This window comes from Nansenia antarctica, assembly GCF_963989245.1.
Source record: "Nansenia antarctica genome assembly, chromosome: 5".
NCBI lineage: Eukaryota > Metazoa > Chordata > Actinopteri > Argentiniformes > Microstomatidae > Nansenia > Nansenia antarctica.
This window is the reverse complement of record NC_137690.1, coordinates 22,199,512-22,215,236: the sequence shown is the minus strand read 5'-3', so window position 1 is coordinate 22,215,236 and position 15,725 is coordinate 22,199,512. Positions and strand designations below refer to the sequence as shown.

Sequence of the window (15,725 nt, the reverse complement as noted above, 5' to 3'; positions counted from 1 at the left end):
TCGGGCACAATGGGACGGGTGGCTTGTCATCTGCGAGGACCGGACTGGAGACTCCCATACATCCCATAGGCGACATCAGCACTGACAACACACTTGGACACGTGTCAGGGATTTCAAGATCAGCATGCAGCTTTAGTTTTGGTTTATGAAAGACCTTACGTTTAAAACAAATAGTTTTTTTGTGTGTGTTTTTTTTAATAAAGAAAGTAGGCTCTAACTCCCCCTCAGCCCTCTGATGTCACGGGGACTCCAGGCTTTGACTCGAGATCCAGCGCCGCACAGAAGTACGCTATGGCAACAGGGGGAAAGGCAAGAAAAAAAAGAAAAAGATTTTGACAACATGGCGCACTTTCCTTGAGAAAAAAGTATTTATAGAACACAAATAAACCATTTTGACTTAACATCTTTACGATTCATCGATACTCCGACAAGAACCGACATAGTCTGGAAATAATTCAAGACTTTTCGGGTGTAAAAAACACATCTTTACATTAGTAGCTTGTCGTTTGTTATAGGCGGTGGGATGAGAGAAGGCTGCTTCAAAAACCAAGTTGACCAGGATGGAGAAGCAAGCGACTTTAAAAGAAAAGGTAAACAGAGCTCCAACTGATTTTAAGTATGATGACTAACAATGTAACCCAACAGTGTTTATTTCAAGTCTCAATTCACAGTCCCTTTGCGTCGCTGATTGGATCGGGAACTCTGCAGAAACGTCACAAACTTTTTTTTATTTTTAAAATATCGATTTCCCAGTCATGCATTGTTGCCAGCAATTGAATAGTTGGTAAAAATCTGTTTTTTAACCAAAAGAATACTGGCCATGGCCTTGCTGTTCTGAACGATGTAGTTTATAAATGCTGCATTGACAGCAATAGTTTGCATGCTTGCGGTCCTATCATATGCGGTCCTACCAGTTGCATGCAACATTCATTGTTACAAAATATACTAGGCTACAACGGTGAAGCCAGTTTGCTCTTTGGCTTACTACGCAATGTTCTCAAAGCCTACATAAGAATTGCAAATGTGTTTAACCTCAGGTCGCAATTTGATTGATTTTATTACACCATGATTTATTCAGGGTGCAGCATGATCAAAGAGGCAGCATCATTATCATACACAAATAAATGGCAATGCAAAACAACACCCCCCAAAACAACGATCCTCTTGGTTCCTTTACATAACACAGAACATAAAGCAAGTGCAAACTTCATTTGATAGATTCTACACTTTGTGGGAGTGTCAATGCTGCTAACAGGCCACGAGTTTAGTTGTTGAGTAACTACACATCCCATTCTATTGCATGTGAGTTGAGTCACCATTCAGTGGGGGTTATAGTATATACTATTTTTTGTATGTGCATGCATGTGAGTTTATCTTTTACTTTCTTTGCCAGTCCTTTGTGAATGAAAGGTTTGGGTGTTTTCTTCTTGGTCTATAGGTTACCCTGTCGTTCTAGGCTCTCATTATCCCAGCTCACTCTCTCTCTCCCTCCCACTCTACACCCATCTTGCCTAGTGCCCACACAGATACGCCAGAATGGGTTGTGCCAGATAGGGGAACATACTCTACTAGAACACACCCCCAACCCCAAGTGTCAGACAGCTCTCGTACATAAGCTCATAACACAAACACAATGACAAGCACATGCACCAACAGCAACAAAACGGCTCCTAAACCACGTCATATTCCAGCCTGTCATTTACCGATGTGCATTCTTAGATCATAACCAGCTTTAATCTTACACAAGGTCTTAGCAGAGGCTGGTTGCAGTAGCTATGCACACTCCTCTTAGCCTAGATTCTCCAAAGCCCATTGTGTACAATTGGGAATGAAGGAACACTATGTTATTGGACACTTTTGATGGTAAAATTGCAGTGATTCACATTTTGTCGGGGAAGAGGACACAATTTATGACAACCATACTCTCCACCATGGTATAATGTTGACAGGACTTTATCCAGTGGCATCTCCTGTCTCACTCGTTCACTCTCTCTCACCCTCTGGAAGTCATTACCAGGCCTGCCATATCCCAGAATTCAGTCTGAGGAGGTGTGGCATGATGGAGGTACTATGGAAACAGCTCCCCGAGATTGACAACTCAAGAATGACTTCTTCTTCTGAAAGCATCTCTGGTCAACTGACACAACACATACTGTATCAACTAATACTTTTCTAATAAGACTTTGGTCTTTTGTGTTTTCACAAAGCACCCACCTTGGATATCTTTCTATTTCCTTCATCTTTCGACCCACCTCTTATTGAAAGGTTGTCCTTTTTCCTACTGACACAACATTTTCATCCAGTCTAATTGCGAAACATTTGCACCTCTCTGCCTTCCTTCCCCCCCAGTTTTCAATCTTCGGATCTCGGACAGTTGGAAGAACTGAGCGACGTGTAGCCGAGGAGGAGGGGCCCCGATGTGGTCTTAGCAAAGCGGAGTTCATGGAGAAAGTGCAGCAGAGCAGTGAGGCGTGCCAACATGGTGACTTCCATGCTGCTGTGGGTCTCTATAGCGATGCCCTGCGAGCTGACCCACAGAACTGCATCCTCTACGGCAACCGCTCAGCGGCCCATCTCAAACTGGGGTCGCACCAGGCTGCCCTCGACGACGCTGTCAAGGCTCGTCTACTCAACCCTAAGTGGCCCAAGGTATGGCTGTATGGACAAACCTTATACAATCTTACCTTCATACATAAGAGTGTAGTATACTGTCTGTGGAAATGCCACTGCAAAAGTCAATCAAAAACATCATTGTGTATGGGTTCCGAATTTGAAATTACACAATTAGTATGTAGTATAGGGGCTCAAAAATATGTTCTTGTAACCTGGTTCTTCTGTGAATCATATTATATTGAAGGGGGATTTTGCTAAATTCAAGTCATACATACAGTATACTGATCTGCTCAACTGTTCTATTCTCATTTGATAGTGCAGTAGTGAAGCTGGTCAATGTAAGGGTTGAGGAAGGTAAGGTTGAAGATTTGTGAGGTCTTATCTATTGTCTTGCCTGGGTTGTGTGGGTTGACCTACCATAGATTTTACATTTCTCACTCACATAGGCTTGGTAAGGGGTCCATTACTCCCTTAAATCTTGATTGCATGATTTAGCATGAAGAGGTGTGTGTGTGTGTGTGTGTGTGTGGGTGTGTGTGGGTGTGTGTGTGCGCATGTGTGTGTTTCTTAATGCTCATCTCAGTACGAGTGACCAGTCACTAGTCATCTTACTGAGAAATAAAGAAGTATTGAAGGTAAGTTTCTGTTTGTTTTACACATAAACTATTGTTTAATCACATTGATTAAATTAATCCACATTGCTAAAGAATGTGGTTATGTTTCTCTCCATCTAGGAGAAGTTATGGTGTGGGTAGGAATGGGGAGGAAGGGTAGGTGTTAAGGTGACAGAGGAATGCTATTAGGCAGCAGGGATAGATGAACTTGCTAAGAGAAACTATTTTCCACAATGCTATTGGATGTCAGATACATCGTAATTCGTAACACACACAATGTAATGTAATAAGTATGCAGAAACTGAATGAGCCTGCAAACCGTACTTGAAAACCACCAAAATTGCTAAATTTTATCTTCTTGATATGCCTGTTATTACAATGACCTCTTTGTGGTGTTTGGGGGATGGTTTGGCTAATCCAGGAACAGCTTATTATGAGTTTAAAATATTACAAGTTTACATTTCTAATGCTTTGGTTAGTCTCTATTTGCACATTAGCAAATCATCCTGTCTAAGGTAACCAAACAGATTGTCAAGGTCAAGTCTCTCTCGCTTGGAAGGAGTCAGTCAAGCAGTCGATGGGTTAGGCAGGGCTGAATCCTTTTGAAGCCACTGTCCACTGATCACCACTAGGGGGAAGTCTAGTCACACATTCTTTTCAGTCAGGCTAGCTGGGAACTGAAGCGAATGTTGAATGCAGGGATATTGTTGTATTTTAGGAATATCAGTCATGCAGTGATACCATCTCCATGGATGATTGGATAGGGGAGATGATTGGATAAGTTCCACTTGATAATTGTGTTATACATAATCAAAAGTATCTTACATGATTTTAACAGAGACATTTAAGATCAGTTATTTTTAATGTTGAGCTTAATACAAACTTGCCATTATCTTTTCATCAAAGATAAAGAGTGTTTGTAATCAATGAAAACAGAGAGCTGATTATTGCTCTGAAATCTGCTTAAATTGCATACTGTTGATATCACTATTGTACACTATTGAATCAATGAGCAGTGCACCTTTTTCTAAATGGTATCATCAACTATGTCAGAGGACCGCAAATCAGATCTGATGATTGTAATGGCAGTCCTCACACCCCTCTGTGGTTGGCTTCGTCGTTCAGGTAGAGAGGTTTGGTTTGCACAGACATGACCCATCACTAAAGGCTGTATGTTTGATGAGGGAGGGGGGATTAAATCACAAGAGTGCTGGCATTTAGATCCTGTGTGAGTACATATTTATCATCAATCATCCATCTCCATGAGCGCACCTCTGGATGGGCCCGTCAAACGCTGACAGGCTGGGCTGTGCTGCCCCACGCACCACCGAGCAGCCCACCCTCTGGAAGCCCATAGAAAAGGCTGGGAGAAGAACCCCTGTCTAATCCATCAGCTTTATCCTACTGTTGTAAGTGCCAGAGCTCTCTCTCTTTCTCTCTGAAAGAAAAGAGAAAATGTATGGCGTAATGACCCGAGACAGCTTTAGGCCCTCTGTCCTTCACCCTCCCACAGAATGCAAAGAGGCTGAAATGAGAACAAAATGAGGTGTCATTCACTAGACAAGTGGCACACGAGTGTGTATATTTGGATTTGCGTGTATGTGTGTGTGTGTGTGTGTGTGTCTGTGGGTGACAATGAGGGAGAAAGCATTTGGATGGATGTTTTTGTAAGAGTGTGACTCCATTTATGCCTCCCCAGGCTTCATTCCTTGAAAACGGAATCTGTCACACATTTGAACCTCCTTCTGCACTTTAAGCTGAAACAAGATTTGTGTGCCTGTGTTGGATGGTAACCACACTGTCCTGGATTTGTGAGTTAGTACAGTAGCACCTAGCAACCCGTTGTTCATGCACCACTGTCGCTAGCGCACTCTAGGAGTGCCATGGTGGCTCAGGCGATGGCACTTTACAGCTGGTACCCTGCCTACACTCCCCTTCCATCTGGTCCTTCACACACAACACTGCTGCCTCCGTGGCACATTAAACAAACAGAAGCCCTCTACGCTCTCACTCCCACTAGTCTGCTCTACTGAAGACTGACAGCAGAGCTCTGAGTGACCTGGGAGAAGAGAGGCAGTGCTGTGGCAAGGGATCCTTTGCTATTATTTGCATCCCTCATCATTATATGTTATGATCTGCTCATCAAGGGTATTCAGTCTCCTCAAAACGACTGTACAGTGCTGAAATTCCCAATGAGACCACATCTCGTTGTTTGGAATGAGGGGATTAGTTTGCTTTCACTTGGAGACTTTGATGTGTGCTGTACTGTATGTGATGCTGTGGTGTTGCCGGAATACATTTAGAAACCCAATTATGTACACACACTTTGTGCGTAGGCAACATATACAGACACTTACCATGCATACACTCTCAGCCTCTCTTTCACTCAAACGCACACATGTACAGTACCACCACATAGACATATCCACACATCCACATTCGGCTGTGTGCTGGCTGAGGTTCTGTAGGGTTAGTTGACTGTTTGTGTTGGGAAAGGTCAGTGTGTGGAGAGGGCTACAGGGGGAGTTTAATTACAGCAGCACATCCAGTAATTGTGTGAGGAGTGGTCACTGTCACCCCGACGAGGTGTGAGGCTTTTGTTCAACACCGAGGCTTTTGTTCAACACCGAGGCTTTTGTTCAACATGCTGTTTGTTCAACAGGCTGTTCTCCGAGATGGATTATGAAGAAAAGAGCCTTGAAGCCTCACCCACCTGCCCTTCTCAGTGCCACTCTGCTTTTCATGTGAAACACAACCACCAGGGTGTAATTCAGCTCTCCTGATATGACAGACGGTTAAACCGGCACTCATCTGATCTCAGTGTGTGTGAAGAATAAAGAAGCTCACTTTAGATGTCACAGGGAGAACTATTAGAGCTCTCACTTCTTTCTTGTTACTATCATTGTCACAGACTGTAATACTTCATATTTTCTCACTAGGATGATCTGTTCCAGGGTTTTTACACATAGTAGAAGAAACACAAAATAACCCAGTGGGTACTTCACATCTTCGAGTTGAATGTTAGCTAAAAAAACGAAAATCTGAAAGAAAAAAAAAAAACTTTAAAGACGAATTTGACGTCTTTCTCATTTCCGAGAGGTGTCCAGAAACACCAGGAGCAGTCACATATTAGGTGTGTCTGCAGTGTTACAAATTGAACTTGGTTGTGTTAGGGACTTTTGTAGAATTGTTTGTCAGAGAGAGTCTGTTTCTGCAGGATGGTGGAAGAAGAGGGTTAGGGTTAGGGCTGAGAAGAAATGTGGTTTGTTTGTTTGTGTCAGGTGTCCTGCACCTATTCTGAGAATCCTGTTTAACTTTGAAAACGATGTTTTCTGTTGAAGCCTAGATGGACATCTGAAAAGACATGTTATTCATATTGAATAAGTGTTACAGGGGAAGCATTCAATCGAATGTGTGTTTAGGATAAACGACCCTCAGTCCCGGCCAGACTGTGACGTCGTTTCCTTTCTTTGCTCCTGTGCAGACCCAGGGTTTCCTGTGGCAGTGCCAGGGCACGAGTTAAAACAAGGTCTCCTCCCTCCCTCTACCCCCCCCCACCACCCCCCCACCACCCTCTTCTCTGCTATACTCTGCTTTCTGCTGTTTTCCACCCCTGCTCCAGGGCCCAGCAGCACAGAGACAGAGAAGTCATGAACCACTAATAAGGGGGTTCCTATTTGGCTCTACCGAGGCAAGGGTTGAACTAATGAACAAATCAAATGAATGGCATGTAATTACAGGTCACAGAGAGCAGGACCGACATAGGGTTGGCGCTAGTGGGCACAAACCTGGAATTATCTGTCTGGGAAAAGTATGGAATGAGTGGACAAGCTTAGTACTGCATTTTTACCATGGAAGACTGTGTGTGGCCATGTTGTGTTGCAAATTTAGTTTTGCGCATTGATTACTACAAAACATTGTTATCGTTGGGTGAGACGAAGCTCTAACCACACACCAAGTCTGCTATTTCAATTCTCACTCCTAAAGTATGTTGGATGTTTAGAGTTGTGTTTCATCAGTCTGTCCTCCTGTCTGAAGCTCCCTATCTCCTCAACTCCCACCTCGTCCTCAACCCTTCCCTGTCTGCTTTTGTCATCAGTGACCAGACTGGTTACATCACCTTCTGAGAGAGCAAGGTCAATTCGGAAATCGGACATGGTGGGTGTCTGAAGGAATTAAAAACACAGTGTGTGTCTCTCAAAAGGCTTTTCTAACACCCACCTACTGTAACACACACAAGGGTTTTTGTGTCAGATGATGTCATGTTATGCGTGATGACCCCCTCCACAGCTGTCTGTGACCGGACTGGACTGCAGGGACGTATGAGGCAGTGCAGGGAGCTGATGTCACCCTGATGGTAATCTAAGCCTATAGCAAGGATGCGCTGGCTAAGTATTTTGATCTTGGGTTATGGTTTTTGAAGAATCAATCATATGAGGTGATATGACTTCATTTAGGAGAACACTCACTGTAGAGTTGTTAGGGCTATTCTGTTCTATTGAGTTCAGAGATGATGAAAAGAATTGCGAATCTATAATAAAACATTTCCCTCACCATAACATAGACAAGATAACAATGTATTAAATGATAACATTGTTGAATGTTTTGGAATGACCACGTCTTCTCAGTTCATGGCTCTTTGTTCTTTAGCATTTGACCAGAAAAGTGGATGTCCCAGAGAACTGCTGCTCATGTCTGTGCTTGTGGCATAAGGACCTGGTGCTGACAGTGGATCAGTACTACAGGCTCTCTTAATACGGAGAAAATGAATAAAACCATTGTAACCTGTTCCCAGCCTCTGGACCCACGGGCCCCTCTGATGCTCTTTTTTTTCTTTTCTTCTCTTCGTCAGGATCAGGTCGTGTTGGGCCCTCCCCTTGGGGGACTCAGAGATGCTCAGGCCCCCAAACCTGGATGTCAGATACAGAACTAGCACAGCTTTAGCCTCAGCCTCTCAGTGCTGCAAGGAGGGAGGGCTCCCACAGGGGAAACGGTGTAGAGCGCACCACAGCAAGTCCATTAGCATACCCTGCATTAGCATGGCAAGGCAAACAGGAGAGCTAAAAAAAATATGCTGTTCTGATCAGCATCCCAGTCCTGTCCCCTTCCCCATAATGGTTCAGAAACCCACTATTGCCTCCTAGTCTCGCCATCAGGGTTAGGAATCTACAGCCAAGGAACTAAGATGATTTTATGTGAGCGGTGCTACCTACTCCTAGGGACACATTCTGCTGATGCATGGTTTCTGTCTTTTCCCATTATCATTGTATTATTTATAGACGTGTAAGGTGATGCCTGCGCTTTGTCTCAGTAGAAAGTATGCCTGACCCAGCCGCTGGTCTTTGAGGCATGCATGCAACACCAATCCATTATGTACTGTAAACCCCTTTCCTATATGACTCATGCACCCTGTTTCTTCAGAGAGGATAGGATTTGGTGGGGGTGAAGGTGCTGCTAATTTCTTTTCCAGGTGGCAGGCTACCCCCTCAGGAAGCAAGTATGAGATTCATTTGCAAGCATTCCCCCACATTGGTGACCTCTATCCCTGTCAATCTTCTTTGTTCACTCACGCATCCTTTAGTGAGTGAGTGTACTTGAGGTTATCAACCCCTCTCCAACACTCAAATGACTGTGGTAGAAAATGTTGTTGATTTAGGAAGCTTTCCAATTCCTCACGGAATTTCATTACAGTTAGGATGAAATATATAGTTGTAATGTACAAGCCTGTTAAATGATGCATGAATAAAGGAAATACAAATCAGTGGTCATTATGTATGTCGTTCATGGGCGTTCAATGGATGTATCTAGGAAAGTCCAATTTGGCATTTTGCTCATGTGGAACTTTCAAAATGAATGTATTAAGGCTTTAGTAAAAGCATGACCTACTTTTCCAATAAGCCAGTGTTTCATTTATGTTTCTGTAATTAGAAAGTTAACAGTTATGCCACATGTGATCAATGATAGATGATTACTTTCTGAAATGTGGATTCATGTCATACACGTGTAGTACTTTTACAGGTATTATACAGTGCATCGGTTTAATGATGACCTATTTCAGAGTTGCGTCCATATCTTTGTTGAGCCTATTCTTCTCACCTTTAGGTGCAAATATGGAGAATTTCCGGTATCCATATTTAAGTCAAAACCTCAAGAAGATGGAGCTCCATTTTCTGTTGTAATGTCTCTCTGTGTAATGGCCTCCAGCATAATCCATTGTTCTTAAGTGCTTCTCTCAGATCTCTCGCCTCGTTTTGAGGCAGCTAAATTACTCACTTGTGTCAGGTTATTATAATTAGCTGTTTGAGTGCCTTCACTGTTGTGTCTTACCCAGATACTTGCTTCTAATTCTCTCTCCCCATAATGAGTTTTGCAGAAAAAACACCAGCAACAACAACAGCAAAATGGAAATGCCTGGGGAGACATATTAGCTGACAAACCATGGGTATGCAGGTGGTGTGTTTATGCGTGTGTGTGGCTGACAAATGCTTTGCATGGTTATGGATACAACCTCCGTATTCGACCGAGGGCATATTCGTTCTCAGACGATCATGCAGTTAACTTGACAAGTGCAAACTTGTCCCTAGGATGTCATTAATATGTAATATGAATTAGTAGTAGTAGTAGGATGAATGTTGGGATACAAAAAATATTTATTTGGAATTGTGGACAGAGACTTTGTGAAAGTGAGGCTCCGGTATTCTTTGGAGTATCATTAATCCCAAACGTGCCTCAGTGGAATGGAATGTCTGAGCCATTTTTCAGAACAGTCGGACAAACAAGAGGAATGCTCTTGACTGCAGATGGCAGCATAAGGAATATTTTCTTTTACTCCTGCTTAAACCTTCAAGGTGACGCAGTTGATGTGTTCTCTTTCCGACTTTTACACATGCACTGCTCACTATGTTAACCCTTTGACATGCTAGAGACAGTCGCACTCAGGACAATGGAGCTGCTGATCTTCTGGCAACTATTATTCAGACATCTGCCCAAGCTATACCTCAACATGAGGGGCTATTTCAATCCTGGCGGACATCTCGTGGTAGTCCATGCAAGACACTGTCTGGGGCACAGGGACAGAGTATAGTAGTGGATCAAGGGAAAGGTATTAGAGAAGGCTGGATCTGGGCAAGATGGAAATAATGACATCCTACTTTCAACAAATATTCTACACATATTGTACATGCATGACGTACTGTATGTAATCAGCATGTTTTTGTAGTGGTTTGGGAAATACACAAAAAATATAAACGCAACACTTTTGTTTTTGCTCAAATTTTTCACGAGTTGAAATCAAAGATCTAAGACTTTTTCCACGTACACAAAAGGTCTATTTCTCTCAAAGTTTGTTCACAAATGGGTTTAAATCTGTGAGCACTTCTCCTTTGCCAAGATAATACATCCATCTGACAGGTGTGGCATATCAAGATGCTGATTAGCATGATTATTGCACAAGATAAAACTGCACATTTTAGAGTGGCCTTTTATTGTGACCAGTTTACGGCACACCTGGGGGGTATTCCACGTATGTTGGATTAGTATATTCATGATTAAAAGAAAAGCCTTGTTCAGGCAACCCGTGATTGGGAAGCCTCAAGTGATTCCTCGAATGAGAATCAGCCTTGTGTCATCAGTGTTCACACAAGACCGGTTTGGTAATTCTCGATTTGGGCGCGTGCTCGCAGGCAGAAGGAGCCCAGAAGAGGCGACTGTCGAAAAGAAGATTCTAGACTGGAACTAAAGAAGATACTAGACTGGAACTAAAGAAGATACTAGACTGGATCGTGACAGCGGAGCGCTAATACTTATTGATCTTTATGAAGACGAAAAATAGGATGTTAAAAAAGTGCAATACTGCCGCAATTAACAAGGCGAGGGAAATGGTTTGTCAAGAAATTGCTGACCGATTAAATGCGTAGGTCATACTAGCCCCTACTTATTGTTTTATGTTCATATTTTAATAAATTAATATTCACTAATGTGGTGATATCAGCAGAAGGCTAGATTTCGGTCATATCATCACGATGGCGCAGTGGTAGTATCTGCTGCCATGGTATCAATTTGTCATTTTAAGACAGTGGTTCAAATCCCTCTTCTGACACACTTTTTACTGCATTTCGTTGTCTGATGCTTGTACTCTATAACAATAAAGTTGAATCTAATCTAAAAATGTATGTTGGCTATAAAATGATGGTATAGGCTAATTTACGAGAACTGACACGATTACAATGGTGTTTGAAGCCTTTCTTACTAGTAAATGATGTTCTTCTAACTAATCTATCTAATCTATCTATCTATCTATCTATCTATCTATCTATCTATCTAACTATCTATCTATCTATCACACTTTCAAAATATCAAATTGTCTATCACACAATCAAACTATCTATCTATCTATCTCGTAAAAAGTGGGAACTAATAATTCCTAAAAGATACTTGACGGAACTGTCGTTCGGGATTTAGTTTCCGCCTGTGAGACATTTCTGACACATATTACTTAAACCAGCCTGTAAACCTGGTCGCTACCACGTTTGTTCTGAAGGATTGGTTGCATAGCAATCATGCTGCATAGAAACCAAGCAGCGAATTATTTGAGCCACATTCATGGAACGGAAGCAAGCTGAAATTGTCGGCGATTAGAAGAACTAAACCCGGATCTGATTTAATCCGCCTTCTTGGAATACCCCCCTGTGCAATAATCATGCTGTCTAATCAGCATCTTGATATGCCACACCTGTCAGGTGGATGGATTATCTCAGCAAAGGAGAAGTGCTCACTAACACAGATTTAAACAAATTTGTGAACAGAATTTGAGAGAAATAGGCATTTTGTGTACATAGAAAAAGTCTTAGGGTGTGTTCTCACTAGAACATTTGCTTCACTTGAAAAGGAGTTTAGGATAAAGTTTGCTTTGCTCTGCGTCATTTGGAGCTGTGAGAACGCGCATTCGAAGTAACTCCCGGAGCAAATAGCCGTCGGATGCTCCGCTTGAAAAGGGTGGTTTCGCTTCGGTTACAAACGACGCATCCATCACTTTGCTTCGCTTCGCTTTTGGTGAGAACGCTGCTCGAGGCTGTCCATAGGAAAACAACAGCGCACGCGTGTTGAGAGGGACAACAGGCAATTCTCAAATGTTCTGACCAATCAACTACCACGTCTGCGTATGTTACTTCGTTTACATGAAGGGCTGTGAGAACGCAACTCAGATAAATTATTTATGCAACAATGTTGCAAACTCATCCACTTGCTCCGGGTCTCGATTCGGACTTTCATGTGAGAACATGACTTTAGGTCATGCAACGCAAGCGTTCTCACCAAAAGCGAAGCGAAGCAAAGTGATGGATGCGTCGTCCGACAGGTGTTTGCTCCGATTTGATTTCAACTCATGAAAAATTGGAGCAAAAACAAAAGTGTTGCGTTTATATTTTTGTTCAGTGTATGTCTCCTACTGGGTTACTTGCCTACTTTGGTTTGTGTTTTATTTTGTGCTCATCTTCTCATTAGTAGACATTGAAGAACGAGACTGTAATATCTCTTAGCTCTTGTTTCCACTTCACAAGGTCCCTAAGAGGTTAATAAGGTTGAGACTTTCTCTTTGTGTATTCATAGTGCTGGGAAAGACATATCAAACCACAGGGTGAAAACAGGAAACCATTTGGGAAGTTTGTCAACAAAGCTCGGAAGTGACCTGTTTCTATAGACAGGGTCAAAATGTTTTAGACACAGAACTATACTCTATTTTTGGATTTGGGTTGGTGGCTATTCTGATTTGGTGATTCATTCCCTATTCAGTGACAGGAGTAACGTAGTGGTCTGTAGTGAAAGACAACACTGGCAACACTTGCATACCTGAACAAAAATGAAAAGATATTTACCAAGACTTGCTAATTAGTCAAAGTACTAGTTTGTTTGTGGACTTACAATTATGATTTACATTGATGTGGGTCTGTGGATTTTAATGTGTTTATTGCATATTAAAGCACTCTTTCCTAAAACAGTTTGTTTACATGGCTGCAGTGGCTCAGTAGCACATATTAAAATATATCACAGATCAGAATGATTCTGATTACTTCCATTCAGACTCTCATAAATGGAATAAATTAGGCATTTGCTCTAATCTACGACATGTTTATTTATGATGCTCTCCTTTTTCGATTTCATCTACAGTGCTGCTTGAAAGTTTGTGAACCCTACTGGGGTGGTCACTATATTTGTATAAAATCTTTAAATGAACTTATAAAATCTTTAGCTAAAGCCGAATTCATAATAAAGCCATTCCAAATAAAGGACACAAACAACAACAACAAATATATATTTTCATTGTTTATTTAACAAAAGTGGTTTATTTAACAAAAACTCAAATTTCATGTGTGCTAACATTTGAAACTCTTAAGTCAATAGCTTGTGGCACATCCATTAGCAGCGATAACTTGGAGTAAACGACTCATATAGCCACTAATCAGTCTCTGACATCTGTTTTAAGGGATGTTTGCCCACTCCTCCTTACAGAACTCAGCCAATTGAATGAGGTTTGAATGGTGTCTGGCATGAACTGCCCGCTTCAGGTCCTGCCACAGCATCTCGATTAGATTTAGGTCAGAACTTTGACCCAATCCAAAATCTTCTTTCTCCTGACCCATTCTTTGGTAGATTTGCTTGAATGCTTTGGGTCATTGTCTTGTTGGAAAACCCATTTTCAGCCCAACTTTTGCTCCTTGACTGATGGCTTGATGTTCTGTTCAAGAATCTCTCTGGTATACCTCAGAATTCATGGTTCCCTTAATGATGTAAGTCATCCAGGCCCAGAGGAGGAAAAGCAGCCCCAGATCTTGACATTCCCACCATTTTGCTTGACTGTTAAAGTAAGGTTCTTTTGGTGGTAGGCAGTGTTGGGTTGTCGACAAACATAATGGTTTTGATTGTGACCAAAAAGGTCAATTTTGGTCATTATATTTTGGTCAAAGGCCAACTGTCCAGAGAACAGACTTCTAGAAACCTTCAGGCTTGTCCAGACAGCCTCTGGCAAAGTTAATACGATCAGTTTTGTTCTTTTTTAACAGCAGAGGTTTCTTCCTAGCAACCCTCCCATGAATGCCATTTAGATTCAGTGTTCTTCTTATTGTTGACGCATGCACAGTTACGTACCAGAGATACATCAAGGGAGGTCTGCAAATCTCTAGATGTTATGTTTGGGTTGGCTTTTACCTCATTTATTATTTTTCTTTTGGCCCTTGGGGAGGAGCTCAAATCTTGAGGAGCTCAAATCTTGTTGAGATGATTGTATAGCCTACCCTAGACTGATGTGCTCTCCCTACCCTCTTCCCGATGTCCTCTGAGATCTCCTTTCCTCTCGCATGGTGTGTTTTGCATAGACCTGTATGGGTGACACAAAATTGACCAGGTTTCTTATGTGTATTTATCAGAGTCCCGCCCAAACTCTTTCCTAAAGATCTCTCATTTGGTACCCAAATTATCCACCTGATTCTACTTACCTACTTGATTTTACCAATGCACCTTGGGGTTCACTTATGTTTGCATCTGCACTAATTTCTTTATAATTTAGTTTTCTACTTCACGCATGGTTTCCTCTAACCAACATATGGAATTGGTATAATATATAATATGATATAATATAATTGGTAATATATACCTGTTATGTCAGATAAAAAAAAGACGTAGCATAGCACACTAATGCACATACCATATCATCGCAAGGTTCCTGGTTTGATTCCGACCCTCGACATATCTTGCATGTCATCCCTCCTCTCTCTCTCATTCTTCCTGTAAGTCTCGACTGTCTCCATCCCAATAAAAGCCCCCCCCCCAAAAATAATAAATTAAAAGACTGGTTCTGATTAAATAAAGATTTCACGGTAAAAACAAAAAAATCTGTAATTGCACAAGGGATTCGCATACTTTCAAGCAACACTGTATGTACTTAACATTTCCACAGTTCTCATTTCCCCAAGCAACACATGGCAGAACATACAGTATTCATCCATACCACAGAGGTTTTCATTTCAATGATTTTTGGTTTTACACCTCCAAAATCTGTGTAAGCCATTCTTAAATATTGGATCTGGAAAGTGTTTGTTTTATATTGTGAAACAAAATATGGTTTTGAGCACTTTGATGTTTCCCTCAGAACTCAATAAGGGTGTTCAATAACAAAACACTGTCAGGACCACATTAGTGAATATCATGTTGTAGAATGTTTATAACTGTCACTGTATTTTTATATTCTGATTATTGATCTGTACTGTAGATTCTTCTGTATTTCCTAATCACAACGAATAAGGCCAAGTGAGCAGATTTCACGTTGCAAATATTGTATAAATATATACCCTTTGTGCCCTTGGGTGGGTGGGTGCCTCTGTGCCTCATGACATATCATATCCTGAGTCCTTGGGGTATGTGATATCATCCTGAAGCACAATTAAAGGAGAGGAGATCCTTGTAGTCTTGCACAGCACTCAGGGGAATACATCTCTTGTGGGGCTG

The 15,725-nt window shown here is 41.8% G+C and overlaps 1 protein-coding gene across 1 annotated transcript in view; it reads left to right on the top strand.

Annotated features, from left to right (window-relative positions):
* Nucleotides 1–560: 560 nt before the first annotated feature.
* The window catches only part of LOC308157246 (tetratricopeptide repeat protein 28-like), a gene marked incomplete at its 5' end in the record, with an annotated part of 169,892 nt that continues 154,727 nt past the window's right edge, over nucleotides 561–15,725 (top strand). The window contains 2 exons of the mRNA XM_080530770.1: nucleotides 561–590; nucleotides 2,350–2,649. Coding sequence (XP_080386896.1) covers nucleotides 561–590; nucleotides 2,350–2,649 — 330 coding nt within the window. The remainder of the gene's footprint in view (nucleotides 591–2,349; nucleotides 2,650–15,725) is intronic.